This window comes from Ailuropoda melanoleuca, chromosome 1, assembly GCF_002007445.2.
Source record: "Ailuropoda melanoleuca isolate Jingjing chromosome 1, ASM200744v2, whole genome shotgun sequence".
Classification (NCBI taxonomy): domain Eukaryota; kingdom Metazoa; phylum Chordata; class Mammalia; order Carnivora; family Ursidae; genus Ailuropoda; species Ailuropoda melanoleuca.
The window spans coordinates 90,697,208-90,720,795 of record NC_048218.1 but is presented as its reverse complement, the minus strand read 5'-3'; the positions used below and the strand labels follow the sequence as shown (position 1 = coordinate 90,720,795).

General features: G+C 40.0%; 1 protein-coding gene across 8 annotated transcripts in view; it reads right to left on the bottom strand.

Moving 5' to 3' along the window:
- Positions 1-23,588, bottom strand: part of PLD1 (phospholipase D1) — a 196,112-nt gene that overhangs the window by 92,104 nt on the left and 80,420 nt on the right. For all 8 annotated transcript variants that reach the window (XR_004626204.1, XR_004626203.1, XM_034662905.1 and 5 more), the window contains 5 exons: positions 17,328-17,386; positions 15,960-16,052; positions 7,611-7,763; positions 6,385-6,534; positions 5,605-5,688 (listed from right to left, as the gene is read on the bottom strand). Coding sequence is in view for 6 of the 8 variants with exons in the window: in XM_034662905.1 (XP_034518796.1) it covers positions 5,605-5,688; positions 6,385-6,534; positions 7,611-7,763; positions 15,960-16,052; positions 17,328-17,386 (539 nt within the window). In the remaining 2 variants the exon portion in view is untranslated. The remainder of the gene's footprint in view (positions 1-5,604; positions 5,689-6,384; positions 6,535-7,610; positions 7,764-15,959; positions 16,053-17,327; positions 17,387-23,588) is intronic.

The following is a 23,588-nucleotide window of genomic DNA, read 5'->3' as shown; positions in this document are numbered from 1 at the left end:
AGACATGAACAGACATTTCGCCAAAGAAGACATCCAGATGGCCAACAGACACATGAAAAGATGCTCAACATCATTCATCATCAGGGAAATGCAGATCAAAGCTATAGTGAGATATTACCTCACCATGGTCAGAATGGCTAAAATCAAAAACACAAGAGATAACAAATGTTGGCAAAGATTTGGAGAAACAGAAACCCTCAAGCACTGTTGGTGGGAAAGCAAATTGGTGCAGCCACTGTGGAAAACAGTATGGAGGTTTTTCAAAAAGTTAAAAATAAAACTGCCCTACAATCTAGTAATCGCACTACTGGGTATTACCCAAAGAATACAAAAATACTAATTCAAAGGGATACATGCACTCTTATGTTTATAACAGCATTATTTACAATAGATAAATTATGGAAGCAGCCCAAGTGTCCACTGATAGATAAATGGATAAAGAAGAACTGGTACGTGTTTGTCTGTGTGAATATTATTCAGCCATAAAAAAGAATGAAATCTTGCCATTTGCAACAACATGGATGGAGCTAGAGAGTATTATGCTAAGTGAAATAAGTCAGAGAAAGCTAACTATCATATGATCTCATTCATATGTTGAATTTGAAAAATAAAACAAATGAGCAAGGGAAAAAAAAGAGAGAGAGACAAACCAAGAAACAGACCCTTCCTTCCTTCCTTCTTTCCTTCCTTCCTTCCTTCCTTCCTTCCTTCCTTCCTTTTTAGAAGGGAAGGGAACAGTTTTTTTTAAAAGAGAGGGTGAGGGTTGGGGGAGGGGCAGAGGGAGAGGAAGAGAAAAAGAATCTTAAGCAGGCTCCATGTCCAGTGCAGAGCCCAACTCAGGGGTCGACCCTGACATCATGACCTGAGCCAAAATCAAGAGTCGAATGCTTAACTGACAGCCACACAGGCATCCACCCCCGGTTTTTTAAACATTAATTAATTAATTAGAGAGAGGGAGAGAAACAAGCGGGGGGGGGTGGCAGAATCTCAAGTAGATGACACACCCCCCCCAAGCAGGGAGCCTGACTTGGGGCTTGATACCATCACCCTGAGATCATGACCTGAGCCAAAATCAAGAGTCAGATGCTCAACCCCTCAACCGACTGAGCTCCCTGGGCGCCTCCCAAGAAACAGACCCCTAACACAGAGAACAAACTAACTGATGGTTAACAGAGGGGAGGTGAGTAGGGGACTGGGTAAAATAGGTGTTAGGGATTCAAGAGTACATTTAGGATGAGCACTGAGTAATGCACAGAACTGTTGGATGACTATAGTGCACACCTGAAACTAATAGAACACTATCAACTATACTGGAATTAAAATTTAAAAATTTTTTAAAAATGAAAAATCTCTTTTTTTTTTTTTTAAAGATTTTATTTATTTATTCGACAGAGATAGAGACAGCCAGCGAGAGAGAGAACACAAGCAGGGGGAGTGGGAGAGGAAGCAGGCTCATAGCGGAAGAGCCTGATGTGGGGCTCGATCCCATAACGCCGGGATCACGCCCTGAGCTGAAGGCAGATGCTTAACCGCTGTGCCACCCAGGTGCCCCGAAAAATCTCTTTTTAAACATTCTTCAGTTTTACTAACCCTATCTATTTCTGACATGGTTAATGCAGAGGCTCAGACGCTGTGGCAAACCCCACTTGCACCACTACCGCTGATGGGCTGGATAAAGAACCAACTATGGCGAACCCTCAACACACTTGCTGCACACGTCCCTGCTGCCCGGGGGTAATCAGAACCACCACCACCAAGAGGTAATCGGAGCTAAGCCGCAGTCTCTGGATCTGCCCTAAGAGCAATTAGCAATTTGGCAATGGAGCTCGTAGCCACATCTTGGTGTCCAACCTCATTTTGGACATACTCCAACGAACACTGGCTAGTTAATTCATAGGTGACTTGAAATAGCACCAAGTACAGAAAAGGCATAAAACCAGTATTCTTCTGGCTAATCCATATCAACAAGTGAAGAATGTTCACTACTCTTTATATAGAAACTACCTCTTAGGACACCTTCAATACCCAACTGGAATTTACTCTTCACTTTAGTTTTCGGATAGTCTGGGCTGTTCAATGGGTCATTATCTCTTCTAACTTGACAGCCTACCTCAGAATTTACCTCTTCAGAAAATTTCTCCAAGCCAAATCTACCCAAATCTGATTGCTTATTTATTCAGTACCTCTAAACAGTTCAGTCTGTTCTTAAAGAATCTCAGATCTAAAAGGAACTGCAGGGGCGCCTGGGTGGCTCAGTCAGTTTAGTCTCCGACTTCGGCTCAGATCATGATCTCAGGGTCATGGGACTGAGCCCCATGTTGGGCTCTGCACTCAGTGGGGAGGCTGCTTGTCTCTCTGCCCATACCCCACTCATGCACACGCTCTCTCTCGCTCTGTCAAGTAAATAAATAGAATCTTTAAAAATAAATAAATTAAAGGAACTTCAGACACCATGCAGTGCAGCAGGCCCTCTCCGAGAGGCAGCTCCGTGATACAGGGGCTCTAGAGCAGATACGCCTGGGTCCAAGCCAGCACTGGCTTCTGCCAACTGCCTGACCGTGGGCAGTGTCCTTACCTACCTCATGAGTCTCACTTTTCACAACTATAACATAGCCTCTGGCACTTGTAAGAATTTAACAAATGGTAGCTGCTATCGTCAATGTTACTTTGTGCCTTAGAAACCACTTGCCCCAAGTCTGTAAGAGTTAGGTCCCGAGGGTGGTCTGAGCAAAGACCCTCACCATTTCTCTCCTGGACTACAACAGTAGCTTGCCAAGTGGGCTCTACAACCAGTGTTTAATTCCTCTTCTGCCTTATTACCAGAATGATCCCTTTTAGAAAACAAATCCGATTGAACTCCCCAGGCTTAAAAATTGTCAGTGGTTTCCAGTGTTCACAGCAGTAAGTGCAAACTCCTTAGCAGCCCCCCAGTGCCCTTCACAATTTCCCCCTGACACATCTCTTCACTGCCATCTCCACCCACCATCCCCAAGGATGCCATGCGTCAGCCATCCACAGCCTCCACCCTCCTCCCGAGCTGCTGGGCACTCTCACACTTCCATGCCTCGGTCCTGGCTAGCCCTCTGCCGAAAACATTCACCTGTCTTTGTCTCATCAAGTCCATCGCCGAGCCCCAGGCCAGCCTTCTCTTCCGTGAAGCTTCCAAAGCTCCTGTAGGCTCAGGCATTGCCCCGCCTCCTTCTTTACAGCCTTCTGCTCTCTTAATCCTCATCACCCCCCTTTCCCCAGCCTGTGGTTTTCCATATGACTTCCTGACTCTCTCTTGTTCTAGGGTAGGGGCTGCTTCTCCATCATCTTCATATATACATGGCCTATTTCAGCATCTGTCAGAGTGGGTGCTCATTAAATAGTTCTGGAATGAATCACTAAGTTAACAAGTGAATGGATGGGTGGTTACACGGATTAATGAACTAGAAGGTCCCAGGTTGCTTCTCATTTCACTACATCCATCTTTGTTTGCACACTAATTATTTTATAAACTTATTAGCACAGTTTTCACTTAAGCATACGATATCTCCTGAATTAGATTAGAAGCTTCTAAAGGACAAGTGCATCTTCCAACTATGCTTTTCACCCTCTCAGTATACCAATACTGGGCATACCAGTATTGGTTAAGTTGCTGAATGCTCTCTTTTGCAATATACTTGCATGACAAGAATTTTCTTCACTTGTTATGAGGGAAGTTACAATGGAGGCTTTATGTCAAAGGGAGTGTGGTAATAAGATGTTATCCTAGACAGTTACAGAAAAGAAATAACCTGGTTTATTTTCTTTCCAACAGCAGAAAACAGTCAGGGTTCCATCTCTTTAGATGTTTAAATGGGAGCCTGTATTTTAGTGTTCAGAACCTTCAAAAAAGATATTATTTTCTTGCATAAAACATGAAAATATGGGCTCAATGGAAAAACTATCTTCAGTCTCTCTCATGTCTTCATCAAACTATTATCTAAATATTATCTAAAGGAATATAGTACTATATTAAGCATAAATTTATTCTAAGTGTTTATAAAGTATTCAACCAAAGAAATAGCTCTTAAGTATGAAACTTTCTTTTATTCCTGGTAACGAAAAAGAGACAAAATGTGACAATAAAGGCCAAGATTTAGCTCCGCCACACACGAGAATAAATAGGCTCACAGACATGCAGACCATCACACACTTATCTACTGACCCTAGATCAATGATTCTCAACCAAGATGGACTCTGTCCTCCACGGGACACTTAGCAATCTCTGAAGACACGACAGCAACCAGGAGCTTGCTACTGACATCTAGTCGGTGAAAGCCAGACATGCTGACGGTGCTAAACATCCCACAATGCACAGAACCACCTCCCGTAACAAAGAATTATCTGGCTCAAAATGACAATAGTGCCAAGGTTGGGAAAGCATGCTCTAGAATTACAGATTTCCATATCACTAAGGCAAAATAGTAGAAAAGCTGAGTTCACATTCCTAATTACTCTCCCCTCCCCCCAAAATCTAGAATTAGGAGGCAATAAATTATGATGACATTGTCGCAGTTTATATGTAAGACAGCATTTGAAAGGAAACAAGATAGGGAAAAATAAGGAGCAGCTCAGCAACTAAATTCTTAGAAGGAAAACACATTTTAGACATACTGCAGTTCATTTCCACTGCGGTCAATTTTGGCATCTGCAATTGGTTTTAACTGTCCAGGCAGATGGGTAATTGGAACTGAAGTCAAACTATAAAGCCTACACCAGCTCCAAGAGTACAATTTCCCAAGAGCTAAATGAGTTTTAAGTATGAGATTTCCAGCGGCTCTGATAAGCATCGCAACTCTCATGGATATTTGTAAAGGGGGTCAAAAAGTTGAAATCTGATGTATCTCCAAAAAAGTTGACCAGGCCTAATCATTTTGTAACAGGCAAACTGGAACCATGCCAGTTTCAAAGGGACAATTCAGAAGTATATTCACTGGACCTGGTGATTGAAATACCAAATGAAGAAGGCACCCAAGGAAGATTATTTTCTATCACGTCTCAAACTGTACTTGCATTACAAAATAATCTTTACTAAGATGAATATTTGGGTGTCTATTTCCAAATGGAAAGACAAAAACAGGGACGCCTGGGTGGCTCAGTCGGTTAAGTGTCTGCCTTTAGCTGAGGTCATGATCCCAGGATCCTGGAATCGAGTCCCACATTGGGCTCCTTGCTCAGTGGGGAGCCTGCTTCTCCCTCTGCCTGCAGCTTCCCCTGCTTATGCTTTCTCCCTCTGAGAAAAAAATAAATAAAATCAAGAAAGAAAAGAAAAGAAAAGAAAAGAAAAGAAAAGAAAAGAGAAAGAAAGAAAGAAAGAAAGAAAGAAAGAAAGAAAGAAAGAAAGAAAGAAAGGCAAAAAATTATTTAAGCTAAATATTTTAAGGATATATTTGGAGGTCAAGTTTTTTGAAAAGACTTTTCACTGAAGCCTATTATAGTTAGTTGGTTGAAACTGTAGCCAAACCACCTATGGGTACTGTTGGTTTTCATAATGTATGATTCTGGAACAGCACAACACTGTTTTACATGTCTAATTGTAGAAACCTCCAAACAAAGCCCCCATGGATAAATACTAACCACCAATCCGTGATAAAAATCTCTTCTTCTGCCTCTTCCATAGCACTTGCCACATCTTCAAAATACCCTTTGGCATTAACGTACCTGAAAGATGAGATTTTTGTTTCATTTATTTTTTTTACAAAAAGAAAGAAAGGAAACATATCTTATGGCAAAGTAAAAGATGAAAGCCACTGTCTGAGTCTCCACAAAGCCACCAGTTTACTTTGTATAACTGAAGACCAAGGATTGAAAATCCCATCTTTTGTCTGCCATGCAGGAAGTACAGTAAGGAGATGAAAGTAAGTGACCAGGTTCTGCTGAGGGAACAACAAATTGGTCTCATCATCACATGAGTCAGATGAATCCTCTCATCTTGTCGAACTCACACCATTGTTCTTCTGAGACTGAAAACAGACTGGTTTCCAATCCATGGGTAGAAAAACATGGAAAGCATTTTATTTAAAAGAAATACCCAGCAAGTAAATTCTCATTCTTAAATTGTAGCTAATAACATAAGTAAACATTCCATTTGCATCATTAAAAAATGGAAAAGTTAGATTTTAAAATCAAACTTCAAAATCTAAAGCTAGCTATCGAATGCTCACTGTGAAAATCTTAAATACAAACATTGGAAAACTAATCTATGCTCAGGTAGTCCTATGAAGAAAGGCCCTCGTCAAGGGTATAATGAAGAATATGTTTCCACAGCTTCGAAAATTGATTCCAGATGAATTTAGGCCTGCTATAATGTTAGATACTATGACTATAAAAAATAGTCTTAGAGCAAGACAATCTTACCATTTAGCTAAAGTATTCTCCTGGATAGCAGCATATGACCCAAATCGATGGTCTTTGAGAAAGTTGGTGCCGTGTTTCTGGATGAATTCTTCTATAGCCCCTCTCCACCACAGAGCATGTCTATAGCTGTTGCATTTTAAAATAAGTGTCCTTCAAAGAAAATCAAAGTGCGGAAAAGAATGATCACTCTGTGTTCTGTCTCTTCAAAAAAATTTAACAATTAAACATGGGCCATTTTGTTTCCGTATTGCAGCAAACATAGGTTGGAAATTTTAAGCAAAGAGCATCTTGTTTCTATCAAAAAAGCAGACTTCTGAACCTTTTTGGGCAGGATTTTAAACTATATACAATATAGCTAAAATAAATTTCCAGGTTATTTACTCATTCATTCATGATAACATGCATAAAGTTACTTACTATGACTAGAACTATACTAGGCTGTTGGGGGCAGATAATCGTAAATCTCCTACAGTCAGAAAAGATAAGGAAGTTCAACTCTTTTTACACACATACATACACAGACACACACACAAAACACATGCCAATGTGTATTACACAGAGTGTGTGTGAGTTTGAATAAATAAATAGATATTAAATACATATATTAGTCAATATGTGAAAAGAAAGAAATATATATTTGTATACATGAGGCTGAACTTTGCAGAACCAAATGTATATATAGAGAGAGAAAGACATACACATATTACATAACTACGATCTTCCAGAGAGAAACATTTATTAACATAAACACACTCACTAATAAAATCTGTAGTAAATGTACACTTGAGTAGCCTTTCAAGGTATTTTTCTTAAAATCTGTGTGCAAACAGAATTTTTGTAAATCAAATCACTGTTTATGCATTTCTGTTAATTAAAGGATATCAATTTATAAAATAAAAAATTTTTTTTAAATGTGAAACTATCACTCCTTAATTTATCTATTTGGTAAATTGCTATTACTGGGTAATTAATTTTGTAATAGGCATACATTTTGTTGAAACAATCATAAATCAACACATGCGGTTATTTATTCCGACTGTTGCACATTGGATATTCTAAACTTAAAAATATATAGAAAGAAAAGCAGCTTCATTATTTTTGATTGAAGAGGAGTTCTAAAGAACAATTTTCTAAGATTTAAATTATTTTACTTCCTTTTTGACTTAAGGTTGGGAGAAAAACTTTGTTTTTGAGGGAAATCTTTGAAAATTTTTTGAAATTTCTACCTTGAAAGATTATCGATTCGGAGCCCATATTTCGTCTCTGTCTCCTTCTTCCCCACCTTAATTTTGAATTCTTTATCTACCAGCAGCACAAAGGCAATAGCACCACTGTCTGGCTTCATATATAATAAAAATGAATCTTTCACTATCAACCACCTGTAAAAAGAAAATAAATATTTTTAGAGTTGTATTGGATTACTGAAACAAAAAGAACAAATTATGACAAGTTAAGTAAACACTCTCGCAGACTGTAGATATCGTTTTATTTTTTACGCAGGGGATTTTTAAAAAATCACTATTCAATAACAGCAATAACAAAAAACGAATAAGTCTATGAGGTTTTTCTAAGTACCGGCACCAAGCAATTCAAAGTAACTCATGAGCTTTTTGCACACTAATGGCAAAGCCGGAAACGGTGCTGACACGTGCACGTAGGGCTTGTAGGATGTAGAGCGGGAACCACAGCTGTTGGAAAAATGGAAATGCATTGGGAAAATGTTTGCTAAAATAAACTGTCATAAAAGAGGCAAATAAGTCTCTCAGGAGGTAAAAATCCTCCACTAAAAACCACCCAGTAAGCATCTAATACTCCACATATTCTGTTTTCCAATTCAAATTACTGGTGGTTTTAAGGACTATTAATAAATGATGTTCAATAGGACATGATTTCTCAGAAGCATATGTGTAAGCAACTCAATATATATTTAAGGGTTTCATAATGGAAAAAAGAGTGATAAGCTGGGAGTTAGGGCAGAGGTAGAAACAGCACAGAGGTAAATGAGACACGCTCTCCAAGTCGCTTACTAGGCTAGTGGGGGCACAAAGAAGGTCCTAAAAACTGAAAAGATAATGGGTAGAAGCAAAAGGGAGTCCTTAGTTCTGACTAAGAGAAAGAGCTAGAGTCACTGTCCCGTGGTATCTGAGCAAGGCCAGAAAGGATCCGATCAAATAAAACCCAAAGCAGGGTGGCCAAGGCATACATCCCACATGGAGGGAAGAGTTGGCAAAGGCACGGAGGTGTGGAAATGCTGCATGTGGTGGGAGAAAGTCTGGTGAGGCCAGGGTCTCAGGTCTCAGGGAGTATAGTAAGGAAAAATGGCCACATGAGTGTTGCGTGGGGAAAATGGGCAAAGGCCACACCGAGGAGGGGCTGAAGGCCATGCTCAGAAGGCTGATTTCATAGCATGGAACCCGTGTTTCCTCAACTTGCTTGGCCATCAGAAGCTCTGGAGACGCTTGTTTCCCAGGCCCCACATGGATCTATTAAAAAGACGTGACAATCTGTGTTTTTAACAAAAATACTAGGATGCTTATTAGGTAAGAGAATCCTTGTGCCCTGGCAAGGAAGGAGATGAGAATAACATTGTAATTGTGTTTCAGGAAGAAAGGTATGAAGGATAAAGAGGGATGTAATGTATCAGATTAGCAAGCTACTACAATAATATAGAACAACTCTCCTTATACTTCACTGTAAATATGGCTCTCCTGTTAAAATGCAGATTCCGTGGCTAGTACCAGAAGGACAAGAAATAACAAGTGTTGGTGAGGATGTGGAGAAAAGGGAGCCCTGGTGCACTGCTGGTGGGAAAGTAAATTGGCGCAGCCACTGTGGACAACAGTATGGAGGTTCCTCAAGAAAATAAAGATAGAAATACTAATGATCCAGCATTTCCACTTTTGGAATATTTACCTGAAGAAAACAAAAACACTAATTCGAAAAGATGTATGCGCCCCTACATTTATTGCAACATTATTTACAATAGCTGAGATATGGAAGTAACTTATTGATGAACAGATACAGAAAATGTGGTGGAATATTACTCAGCCATAGAAAAAGATCTTGCCATTTGCAACAACATGGATGGACCTAGAGAGGGTATTATGCTAAGCGATATAAGTCAGACAGAAAAAGACAGATACTATATGATTTCACTTATGTGTGGAATCTAAAAACAAAACCAACCAACTAAACAAAGCAAAACAGAAATAGACTCATAAATACAGAGAACAAATTACTGGTTACCAGGACAGGGAGGGATGGAAGGACAGGCAAACAGGTGAAGGAGATTAAGAGGTACAAACTTCCAGGTGCAAAATAAATAAGTCACAGGGATGCAAAGTACAGCACAGGGAATACAGTCAATGATATTTTAATAACTTTGCATGATGACAGATGGTAACTATATGTATTGTAGTGAGCATTTGATAATGTATATGAATGTTGAGTCACAATGTTGTACACCTGAAACTAATATAATACTATATGCCAACTATACGTCCATGAAAAATAATAGTAATAAAATAAATAATAAAACTAAAATGCAGATTCTGATTCAGTAGACCTGGGGCAGGGCCTGAAATGCTGCAATGCTAACAAGTTCATGACTGATGGCATGCTAGGATGACATTTGAGCAGTAAGGACATAGATGACAGGCACAACAATGACAGTGAGAAGAGGCAAGACCGTAGGGATTGATTTTAAATGAATACAAATAGCAATGGTGTCATGCCGCCTACAACCCCATATAATCACGTTTACTTACAGTTGTAGTAATCAAATAAATCAGTTCATAACTGAATAAAATAGCAGTGGGCATATTATATCAAATACCAGAGAAAGTAAAGCACATTACAGAACAGGAAAGGCCAGAACACCTGAATATAAGTAATATTGTAAATGTGACATGGGAAGTCAGCATCTTAAAAAATCTATAATAAATTGTTACTGAAATTGCTAGCCACATTATGACTTAGTGGCTTTGGAGTTTGGGATTTAACACAGACAAATCTATGTTGGTTTCCACCTAGTTTCATTTCATTCGTTTCTTAACGTACAGGCTGGCTCCTTCCTGATAAAAGGGGATGGGATGGACTTAGGATCACTAACAGTGAAGGACATACATGAGGCATGGTTAACAAAAGGAAAAACGTTAAGGTCACAGAAAGCAAATACCTAACCACAACATTAACGTAATTATGGTGATGGCATGCCAACTCGCGTCTGAGCTTCCTGGTGTTTCTTACCCAGTGAAGAAATTACAGAAATAAAAAGGTGTCCCCCCAACAAAAAAAAATTAAACTCCAAAGGAAGTTTCTCATTTGGGACCTAACAGCAGGCGACTGAGTAGTATCATGGGTAACATTCTCAATAATTGTCCCCAAATGCAGGAATTACTACATTTTGTAAGAATTCTCCGAACACTGCTCAATGTAAATACCCAAGCCATGATATAAACGAGGCCTCAGCGGCTTGGAGGGCCTGCGTTATGAGTGCAGACATGCAGCCGCCTGTCGATAAACCTCAGTTCAGGATAAAAGAGAGCGGGACGGATCACGAATCTGTTAAAGATCCTTCCTTATCCGCAGTCCCTTCTCCCAGCTGCACTGCGGTTCAAGTTAGCGGGCACGCAGCAGGGCACAGGCCCAGAGCACTGCTGTGCTAGCCTGCCAACTGGGAAGGAGCCAGAGGCTTTGAAAACCACAGCTGTCAGGCTTGCCAACCTAAGAAGAAAGTCAAATACAGCAGACTCATGAACCTGTGTGCCTAGAAGTCAAGCACTCCTAAGTGCAGCAGAGCCAGCTCTCATCAGAGCACCACCCGGGGACAACAGTGCAGAATTACGGCAGGGTGACCCCTACCCAGGTGTACTCGCTCCCATGATTGGCAGTACAAAACAAGTCTCAGAAATCCTTCTGAGAGCAGAGGCTGGTGGCACAACCACCAGGACAAAGGCTACCAAACATGGTCTTAGGGACGGGACACAAGGTACCACTGTACAGACAGGCCCTACACCTGGTGCAGAGGGCTGTGATGTTGGCTATGTCATCCTGCAGAAATGGGTACTTCTCTCTAATTGACACAGAGGCTCTGTGTAGGCTATCAACAGCCTTGTTCACAATCACAAGGAGCTGGCTGGGTGTACTGCGGGGTGAGAGCACTAGTCAGCACTGGGGTTACCATTCATGTGGTATCCTATGTGCATTCCTGCCTTGCCCCTCCAAGATGTGGCAGCCTGGAAATACAGAAGAGTTTAGTAGAAACAGCTGTTTGTTTTTTTTTTTAAAGTAGGCTCCATGCCCAGTGTGGAGTCCAATGCGGGGCTTGAACTCATGACGCTGAGATCAAGACCTGAGTTGAGATCAAGGGTCAGATGCTTAACGGAGCCACCCAGGAACCCCTGCGACAGCTGGATTTTGAAAGCTGAATGCCAAAGATAATAATTTTTGTTTTGGTAATGAATTCTTTTTAATAGTCATTAGATATCAGAGTGAATTGACTCCTGGCCTTTAATATTAAGCTCTTCTTAATCATGCCATTCATTAAAACTCTTCTGATTTCTTTCCTTTATCACTTTTGTCAATAGACTTTTTTTCTTTAATGAGAGGATATGCATCAAGAAAGGAACTGGTCAACCCATCTTCTGGAAGTCGGCACCAGCTACCCAGGGAGTAAGCGCCTACCTACCAGTCATCCTCCCTGGCCTCCGATGCCAGCTCGGCCACCCACCTGACTGTGCGAACTTGCGTAACTGAGCCTGAGGTCTCCATCCATAACATGAGGATGACAGGGATGCCCAGCTCATCCGTGTTTGTGCGAAATAATGGAGATGATTCACATACATTACTCAGCCCTGCGCCTCACGCCAGTAACTAGGCACTTTCACAAACATTCTTGTTCTCAAGTAGGTGAGATCATAGTCTGTTCGGACAAGATGCCTCCTGCCTGAGCCACTCCTTGCCGTGGTACTAAAATGCAGACACACCACCAGAGTCGGCCTTCTCAGCCTCACCTCCTCCTGTTCTCTCCCACCTCCGAGGTCTGGCTGGTCCTCAGATTTGCCAAGGTTGTTCTCTGGGCTCCTACATTTGCTATTCTTCTACCTAGAAATTATTTCTTCCAGATCCTCCCAGAGGCAGTCCTTTCCTGTTCATTGACTCTCTGCTGAAACACTCCTCCCCAGGGAGGCCTTCCCAGGCTACGCAATCTCAAACCGGCCCCGCCCCACCGTTCCACCATGCTTCACTTCCTCATGACACTTCCGGGAATTACTTGTCTGCTTGTTCACTTCCTGTAGAATTCTTGGTGTAGCTCAAAGCTTGGCAAAATAAATGCTACATTTATTTCTTAAAATCTATACATCTCCTTCTTTCAGACATTATTTGAGATAAGAAGCTTATCATCTAGTCCACCACCCGATGCAAGAGAAGTTGCTCAACAGATAGGCTGTTTAAGCGGAGATTTCAAATTGTTGGAAGAAATGGTTGTCATGTTTGTCTTTTTTTTTTTTTCTCCTTTTACTTGTCCCTGAGACAAGGTCATTATGAGACTTGATGGAAAGTTTAATTGCCCCATTTGCTTTGTCTTGATTTGTCAATGTAGCATAAATAAGAAAGTGAAGGGAATGCTTTTTATGGGTACAAAAATAAAAAAGAGGGTTATGAATGTGTCATCCTTAAAAGCGACTCCTATTTAGATACTAATAGTTTCTACCGTGAGAAAATTTCTAAACTAATTTTGTCAGCTATAGCTTGTCACTTTATTTGGTACTCATACTTTATAACCCACACGTGTAACTCAGGAAATACTTATTAATGGGGAACCAGGGCTTCAATCTCCGTGGAAAGGTTTACACAATTTAAAATGATGACACATTTCATTCCAGGGAGGATCATATCTCTTTAGATTGTCCTGGTTGAAAGCCTGATTTAATCCCAAGTTTAAGATGTGAGGGAGCTACGTTCTTTTACAGAACAAAGTCTGGCTCCCATCTTTTCTGGCTGCCCCTTCTCATGGAAGTTGTAACTCCAACAGCAGTCCCTTGACCCCGGGAGCTAAAGTTGCCCCCTCCGGTCCTCAAGTCCCTCACCATCCCACTGCCTTCGTTTCCCTTCAAAGGTCCGGTCACAGCTGCACGGATACTGTTCACACTGCTTGTCACCTTCGTCGCTGACTTCCTTTCTCCTCTAGTAAAGCTCTGTGAGGGCAGGAACTTTGATTTTTTACAGGAGCGAGCACACAACCACCTGGCAAACATTAAGCACTCAGTAAATGACTACATGGACCAGACCAAGACTTCCATTTCTGGAGCTGATGTCTCAGGTTGGGTAGGCCCAAAAGTCTGCTCTGCGACAAGGAGGTAAGTAAAAGCCGTTTATAAAGGGGCATACTGGGGAGTTATTAGGAGCCCTGGCAGGGAAGGAGAAGGAGCTGGAAAGGAGCCATCAAGGATGTGTTGTGTTTGCATGTCCTTTATTGTGGGCAGGTGGGCTGCAAACCTGCCAGAGGACGCTGGAGACAGTGCAGAGCTTGTGGCAGAATCACCCTGCCAGAGGGCTGCCAGGGCAGGACTCCTGCCAGCTGTTGGCCAAGGGCTGCTCCTGGGGGCTGCGAATGCTCCAGTCTGCTCTGTATGCCTGCAGATGGACCCTAACTGCCCAGAGCATCTGCAGTCAGACACTCACAAGGGCTTGCCTTTGGAAACCTTGTGCCTGGCCCCCAGCAGCTAGCTCCCTTAGCCAAAGCCGATGTGGGATGGGGTGAGGTTGCTCAGGATGAATCTGCACCAGGGCCCTACTACTGCTTATGTAAGTTACAGCAGTTTATTTGAAAACAGATATTTTCTAGTAGACTACTTCCTTTTTTATTTTAGTAAAATTGTTTTACTGGAACACAGAGATTTTTAATTTTTTTTAGTCTAATCTCTTGATCTTTTCCTTGTAATTTCTTCCATCCTTTCAAAACCAAGAAAATACGAGCCTGGCTTAATGATATTTTTTGCTGGTAGTGTACTTTAAATATGTTTAAAGGTAAATCTTAGTTTAGAGCTTACATATTTTTAATATACACTTAGCTCAATTTCATATTTACACGTGAGCTCATACATCTTTTCCAAGGTTGGGGAAATAATATATACTTCTTAATATTTTTCCAAAATCCCAGTAAATTATTATTATAACAAATAACTCATCTGTTACAGTCAAAATATTATGATAAATGCTTTGAGGACACAAGTAAGAATCAGATAAGAGTACTGATCCACAGGATTCTTTGGTTGGAGAGGACACAGGATATGAATTAAAGTTCTCTGTCTGTATCACACAGCACAATATACATCCTCACAAATGTAAGTCTAAAATTATCATCCTTGAAGTCTGACCAATTTTTCTTTTTTAGTTTAAAAGTGTACAAGTCAGTGGTTTTTAGTATATTCATAAAGTTGTATACCGTAACCACTAATATCTAATTTCAGAATATTGTCACCACCCAAAAGAAACCCCATATCCATTAGCAGTCACTTCCCATTCTCCTTTCCTCCCAGCCCCTGGAGACCACTCATCTACCCTGTCTCTATACATTTGTCTATTCCGGACATTTCATATGACTAGAATCATATAATATGTGGCCTTTTGTGTCTGGCTTTTTTCACTTAGCATGATGTTTTTGAGATTCATCCAGGATATAGCATGAATTAGCACTTCATTCTTTTTTTTCATTAAAAATTTCTAAACATTTTATTCACATATGGTAAAACTTTTCCTTTAAAAGTATATAATACAGTGCTTTATAATATATTCAAAACGTTGTACAACCAGATATCTTCATCAACCCAGAAAGAAACCCCACGTCCATTCATTCCTTTTTTTATGACCAAATAACATTCCACTGTATGGATATACCACATTTGTTAACCATTCATCAGGTGATGGACATTTGGGTGGCTCATACCTTTTGGCTATTCTGAATAATGCTGCTATGAAGATTCTTCTACAAGTTTTGATACAGACATATTTTTTCAATTCTTTTGGGTATATACCTAGATTTACCATATGCCCCGGTAATCCCACATCCTATGTTTAACACACTGCACTGTTTTCTAGAGTGGGTGCACCATTTTCTATTTCCACCAGCAATGCAGAAGTGTTCCAATTTCTTTACATCCTTGTCAACAACACTTGTTACTGTGTATCTTTTTCATGACAGCCATCCTAGTGGGTGTGAAGTTGGACCCCACTGTGCTTTTGATTTGCATTCCCCCTTATGACTAGAAATGCTGAGATATCTACTTGTGTTTATCGGCCATTTGCATATGTTGCTGACCAATGTTTGAGTTCTAGTGCCCACCAGGTTTTTATGTATATAATAAAATTTGTACCCTCTGCCTACCTACAAGTCCAGGTTTGAGTTAGAAAGCTTACATGGATACTGAAATCTAGAACTTAAAATAATTTAGAGTGTGCTCTGTTATGACCTTCAAAGGATATATAATCAATTCATAATTGAAAACTAGTATGTGAAAATTCCCCAAATATCCAGTTTATTAAAACAAACATACAAAACTGCTAAGACCTACCTTTTTGACCAGCGGTAGCAGGCTCTTCCCTGACCACAGCAATTCAAGCCTGGTATTCTGTGTCCCCCGGATCTTTTCATTATCATACCTTCTCTGAAAGAGACATCAAGGTAACCCAGCATCCTCAAATTTCCAGCTCGCGCTTAACTGATACAGCCTCATGACTTGGGACTAAATAAACTATTTCATTCTCATGTCACTTTCCTCTCCTTCCTTCTTCACCCTCAAATAGCTCGATAAGACATTCACTAGGCTGGATACTCTGGCAGCTGATCTCTAAAAGCACCTGGTTGGATTGAAGGCAGCAAAATTCTCTTGCACATAGTGCAGGACCTTAAGCATTCTGGCCTCTGGCTCCAAATGCTGAGTGTGCCCTCCAGTCATTGTGACAAGCTGAAAAAGACCACACACATTGCCAAGGGCCTGCACAGGGATGGTTCAGCTGCTACTGAGATCATTGGAGGTGCTCACCCAAAGGTTTCCAAATATTCCTCATCCTTTTTACCTGCAGTTCTAAGACCAAGCCATACCAAAGGAATAGAGCACAGGTATTAGAGCTTTGGAAAGAGAAATGTCTTGATTTTGAAAAACGGGACAAGAAATAACAATACTAATTGCTTAACAAAAGAAAAATATTAAAACAACTACTAACAATGCTCTTTACTAAAGAAGCTAAGCTCTTGATAACATCAAGCTCTCACATTATGAAGGAAAATTATCATTAAGTTAATTTCAACCTTGCTACCTAGCATAAATTTTACACAGTATTATTTTTAATCATGAAAATGAATGATAAACAGCTAACTTTTATAAGTTATTAAAAGAAGGGATTTGGTATATTTGATATATTTGTGTTTTTTTAATTGAGACATAATTGACATACAATATCATACTAGTTTCGGGTATACAACACATAAATTTGATATTTGTATATATTGCAAAAATCATCACCTCAATAAGTCTAGTGCACATCCATCACTGTACGTATTATAATTCTTTTCTTGTGATGAGAACTTTTAAGATCTGTTCTCTTAGCGACTTTCGAATATACAACACAGTATATTTATTTCTCATGCTTTCTCCCACATACCATATTTGCTACCTGTATAAAACATTCCTAATGTTGGGCCAGAGGAAATCTGTGCTGTAAGCACACAAGAAAGAGAACGGAGCAGTTGCTACCCTTGTTCAGTACAGCAAGGTAGCACTGTGTATAAATAGATTCCCCGAGTGGCTCTGACTCTGTTGGGAAGAAAAGAAGCAGGTGGTAAAGCCAGGTGAGCTCTGTCACCATGGCATGCTGATAAATCAAATGGTGATGCTTATCAACTTCCATACTTCTCTTTAACATGCAACACTGGAACTTACATGCCCTTTGGTCCCAAATCATGGATGAAAGACAGCTGGCTTATGCCAAGGAATTCTGTCTGAAAAGAGGCCAAAAATCCATACTTTAGAAAGGCAGAAAGAAAAAAGATAAATTTAAGCATTTGAAAAAGACATGCATTAGATACCGCTATGTGTAAACACATGTGGGGGACTACACAGATCAAAACAATGGCATTGCCCTGAAAGAACAGATTAGAAGTATATACTGAATTAAGACACAACCAAGAAAGTGATGTGCTCTGCCCAATGCAGAGACAGAATGCTCAAGAAAGTTGCCAAGAGAGATTTTACTCCCAAAATTCTTCTGTGTTTTTGTTGTTGGGGAAGGAGGATTGTGTGGCGCAGTGGAGACACAAATAGTGTTGTGTGAAGGCAGTGATGTTGGTGCCAGGTTCTGGCAGGTGGACTAGACCTGGCATATGGAAATGGTAGATGAAGGGGAAGAGAGGACAGGGAAGGTGTAAAAAGATCACTGGGTGTACAGTTGGGCTACAGTGAGTAAGATGAAGACAGTAATGTAAAATTAAATGGTAGAGTGGGTTGAAGGGAGTTTGGGGAGATCTTTGAACATCAAGAATACCAGAATATTTTCATACTAATGAAATAAAATAAGGGGCGCCCAGGTAGCTCAGTTGGTTGAGTGTCTGACTCTTGATTTCGTCTCAGGTCATGATCTCAGGGTTGTAAGTTCAAGCCCCATGTCAGGCTCATGCTCAGAGGGGAGTCTGCTCGAGATTCCCTCTCTCCTACTCCCTCTGCCCCTCCCCCAATCCCACACTCTCTCTAAAAAAAGAAATAAAAGAAAATAATTTTACATAAGAATATAAAAATAATTCTATTTTTAGAGAGTAGAAAAGGAGAATTTCAGGCCCACCTTTACCACATAAATTATGGGAAGATAAAAACTATAAATATTATGATGACAACATCAACAGCTAACATTTACTAAGTGCTTAATATCTATCTGTTGGCCCTGTACTAAGCACTTTTCACACATTATCTCAAATCTCTCTGAAATAGGTGCTGTTTTTTCCCATTGTACAGAAGAGGAAACTGAGGTTTAGAGCAGGGATATGCAAATGTTCTCTGCAAAAAGTCAGACATAAAAATTTTAGGCTCTGTGAATTGCATACTTTAACTATTACAGCATAAAAGCAGCCGTAGACAATATATAAATGAATACACATGGCCGTATTCCATTAAAACTTAATTTATGCATACTAAAATACAAATTTAATTTTTATGTCATGAAATATTCTTCTTAAATTTTTTTGCAAACATTTAAGAACATAAAACCATTCTTAGCTCATGGACCCAATAATAGCCATTGGGCTCGATCAGGTCCATGGGCCATAGTTTACCAACCCCTGATGTAGAGAAGTTAAATAAATTGTCCAAGACAGAGGCGCCTGGGTGGCTCAGTCGGTTAAGCATCTAACTCTTGGTTTCGACTCAGGTCGTGATCTCAGGGTCATGAGATCCAGCTCCAAGTTGGGTTCCATGCTCAGCTAAGAGTCTGCTTAAGACTCCCTCTCCCTCTGCCCCCTCCACCCCCGCATGCGCTCTCTCTCTAAAATAAATAAATCTTTAAAAAAAAATTGCCCAAGATAATATAATCAGCAAGGGACAGATTCAGAATTAGGTCAGACCAGACAGTATCCTCAAAACAAAGCTGCAAAAGCAATAAAATCATTCACCATGAGTGTTAGATGAAACCGTGAGAGCACAAAGGGGAAAACCAATGGACATTACAAAATTCTCAGCACACACAGGAGTTTCACCTCATGTAAACAGCTAGAATTAGATATTATTCTGCTCCCAAATTACAGAATTTTCTTTAAAAGTAGCCACAGTAGGCCCAGATCTACCAATGGCTGTACACCATGTCAATAACAGCATTAACAGAAAATTCAAAATTAAGAAGATATGTTCCTGGCATCAGGAAGCAGAAGGGAGACCAGACATGGAAAACACTCCACATCAGCAAAGTTCTGGAAGGCGGAAGAACCACAACAATGACATGTCAAAATAGTTACAGAGGGAAGGTGACCACTTCCCAAGCCAATGTGACACCTAAGAAGAAATAGCATTTGATCCAGGCTTGTAAATGAGATTAATAAAATGAAACATAGCAGTTTTCCTTTAAAGTTTTATACATGTGATTGGAAATAATCTAATATTAACCTTGTGAGCAAAAAATTACAAATCTCTCACTGCTGTCAGTCTTTACCCAGTTAAATGCTTCCATTTCTTTCTTAGGGTTATTTGAGGAAGTATTTAAAATTCAGAAAGACTTGGGGGCCTGGGTGGCTCAGTCCATTAAGCATTTGCCTTCAGCTCAAGTCATGATCCTGGAGTCCTGGGATTGAGCCCCACACAGTGCCCCACATTAGGCTCCTTGCTCAGCGGCAAGTCTGCTTCTCCCTCTCCTTCTGCCCGCCCCCCAGCCCCGCTCATGTTTTCTCTCCCCCCTCACTCCTCCTCGCTTACTTGCTCTCAAATAAATAAAGAAAATCTTTTTTAAAAATTCAGAAAGACTTAAAAACCCCAAATCAAACATATCCTCACAATAAATTTTTATAAAGATTTTATAAAGTCTTTATGTTTCATTTCTTGTATAAAATATTGTGATTCAGTATCATATTTTTTAATCTGATTTGTGGAAATGCTTCTCATTGGAAAATATAGTAAAGCATAAGTTATTAGAAGTGACACCACAGACTTGAGCACAGAATCCAAAATGTTTTAAAACCCTAAGCCACAACTTCTCATTTTATCTCGAGGGAGCAGAAAGAAAATGTCAATCCTAGTTTACACTGGAAGAAATTATTACAGCGGTGTAACTAATTTATATGCAAAGCTACAGAACAGTTAAATGGAAGAATAGGAAATGAAAAAGCAAAAATGAAGGAAACCATTTATCTAATACCTGGATAGCTTTTTATTTATATGGCTCTTACAATTGAATTGACAGCACAAGTATTCTTAGAAATAATTCAGAAATCGTATCCTCAGAATATCATAATAAAATTGCTAAGTGTGAAGAATTTCATCTAAATAAAAAAATACACTAGTAATGCGGAAAATTTAAAGTTGTGCACCAATATAAAATTTAAAATTATCCTAATCACTTTAGTTTGACTAGGGAAAGATTTCAAGGAACAACTAAGCCCTGTTACAGACCCCCCCCCCCAAAAAAAAAAAAAAAAAACTCTGGCAATACATGTTCTAATACAGATTTCTCATATTAAAAGTAAATGTGGCAAGGTCAATTTAGAAGCAAACCCAAATAACACGATGTGAAACTGAACAAAGACTGTGTTGTCCACACTTTTCAATGCATCCTTAGTGATAACCATTCTGTTCTCTATTTGCTCAGGTGAGTCTCGAGAATATTCCACAGGGCTTATTGATCTCTTGAATAATGTATTAATCAATATTTTTTTTCCCAAAGGAACTTGTGAAAAGTACAAGTAAATGTTAGGCAAACAGGGAAGTGAAGTTCCAATGACAAGGGACAAGCAATTAGCCCAAAAGGGTAACAACAAACCCTGGAAATTACCTGGCAATCATGCATACACTGTTCCTCTACCTCGTCTTTGTACTGGAAGGGAAGGGGGGTGTTCAGAGGCCACCTGTGTGCCTGAGGTAGCAAAAATTCAAGCAAGTGCCCAAGGGGAAATTCTTGGAAACAAAGGAGACCAGAGCATTGGGTTAGGCAGTGCCCTTATGCGGAGGGTGGGAGGTTGGCTCACCTATTCCAAGAAAGCCTGCCTTCCAGGTCAGACCATGAACAGAGCGCCAGAGAAAAGAGAAGACATCTCATCAGTGGAGGACACGGAGAGGCTAGACTCTCTCAACTCTTAAGACTCAATCATGAGAATGACGAGACTTCCCTTACTTTGCAGATGCAGCTGTCTAACAGTACAGCTTCTCTTTGTTGGCATGGCAACACTGTGTGCATCCTCATTCATCGTTACCCACGCTTCCCCTCAAACTAAATTCACTCACCTTATAAAACAAGGGAGGGCTGAACTCAGTATTATTAGTCTGTGGGATGTTTATCTTCGGATTCCTTACTTCCCAGAGGGTGATTAGCTTGAAATTACCTTCTTGGAGGTAAGGAATCTGAGTTACGACAGTCAAATGATTTACTGGACGTTAGCAATACCATCGTATCAACCCAGATGCTTCTCCTGGAAATGACGCATTTCCTTCATTTCTAGACTTTAATCTTCAGCTGGAAAAAAAAGTGCATTTACTGTTCCTAACGACTCTTCCTTTAAATTCCCTGCAAGCTAAGCATTTTCCAGTTACTAATTAAAATGCTCAGCTAGTGGGTTCAGTACTAGAGCTAGCACTAATACAATTTAGAATATAAAAAGGAATTCTGTTTGAGATTTTGTTTGTTACAACTGAGTAAACAAATCTCTCTCTTTTTTTTAAATATTTATGCCTTGAAGAGAGTGCAAAGACATTTGTCCCTATTTCACAAATGAGTAAAGAAAATAAAATGAATTACCAATAATCTCTGAGGGAATTATCCGATGTTAAATCCACTAAAACACTAAGACGTTGGTTTTTCAGAACCTCAAGGAGGAAAAAAGGAATTAAAAAAGGTGTTCTCCTGGAGAAAAAAAGTTCCTGATCTAAATACTAACCTAACCAATGACCATATGAAAATAAGAAAAGCTGTTCATGTCTGGTTTCATTGAAATTCTATGGAAATTAGAGACATGATCCTATCTGATCCCTTGACCTATGATCCATGATCTCTTGCCTAAAGACCCAAATTAACTTCTAATAGGCTTGCTTTACACTTATAAAAATGTAAATTAATTATATGTGGGATTGTATAACAATAGCTCTTAATATGATTTTATGGACAGGAGTTTTAATATTTCTCACAATTATCAAAGGAGACACAAAGATGCCAATCTAATCTCACAAATATGAGGCAAAAGTCTATAAATCAAGTCTCTAAGCCAGATTACATTATATTAAAGTTCAATAATGTTAGAAAATTAAGATAGATCAAGTTGTATCTTATATCTGAATCATTCTGGAGCATTCCATTCTTGGGGTAAATAAGTACCCATCAAAAATGTGGAGTAACATATATTTGGGTCAGTTGTAACCAGGTTTTTCCCTTTCAAAGGAAATGTTTAGAAGACATTCTAGAATTTCTAGATACAATAGGCTCAACTCTGGAAAGATTTTTATGATTGGAAAATAAATTAAGATGAACATTTAAGAAAATGTACACATTCTTTAATCAACATCAGAATCCAAAATGTAGTACTATACGTAGAAAGAGAAGACTAAAGTCAGCAATTACTGTTCAAAAGCTAAAAGAAATAACACAGTAGTAAAGTCACAGGCAGGCAGAAGAGTAAAACGAATGGAAAAATCATTGCATACTGGTACTAGGACACAATGAAACAAGTCTCTTTACAGAAAATAGCATATTTGACTGCAGAGAACACAACAGGGAACAGCATTTTTAGCCATAGCAATGGCAGTTATATAGTTGGAAATAATGGCAGTAACGTCCTTACTCGTTATACTCTTGCAAAGATGCATGTTCCTGAGTCCTAGAAGGGAAGAAATCCCTCCCATCATCCTTCTCTTGAGATCCTCTGGTTGGACCCAAGTTGCTGGTTTCCCTGAGAAAACTCCAGGATTATGAAACCACATACGCTCCTTCAAGTCCATCAAATGGAACACTGTGAACTGCTGCAGAAGGTGGGCCATGGGCTCGGCCCCGGATCATTTGTGTGCGGGGACCAGGGGACCAGCTGGCTGCTTGTCCAGCCTCCAGATAATACCCTGGCAGGCAGCAAGAATGCAGCGCGTCACCAGAAAACTCCAAAGAGTCAAGGAGCTCTTGCTTCCTCTGCTAAATACACAGAGGGCTTCCTTCCTCCTTTCTTTTTTATAAAAGATATTATTTATCTATTTATTTGAGAGCGAGTGAGCAAGTGCAGGTATGCGAGGTGGGAAAGGAGCAGAGGGGGAGGGAAGGGGGGGGGAAGGAATCTCCAGCAGACGCTGTGCTGAGTGTGGAGCCCCATGTGGGGCTCGATCACAGGACCCTGAGATCATGACCTGAGCAGAAACCAATAGTCAGATACTTCACTGACTGAGCCCCCCAGGTGCCCCTTCCCTCTTCCTATTTAAGTATTAAATAAGGCCATTCTCTAAACTAGAGCCCACGTCTAGTAGGCCATGACTGCCTAC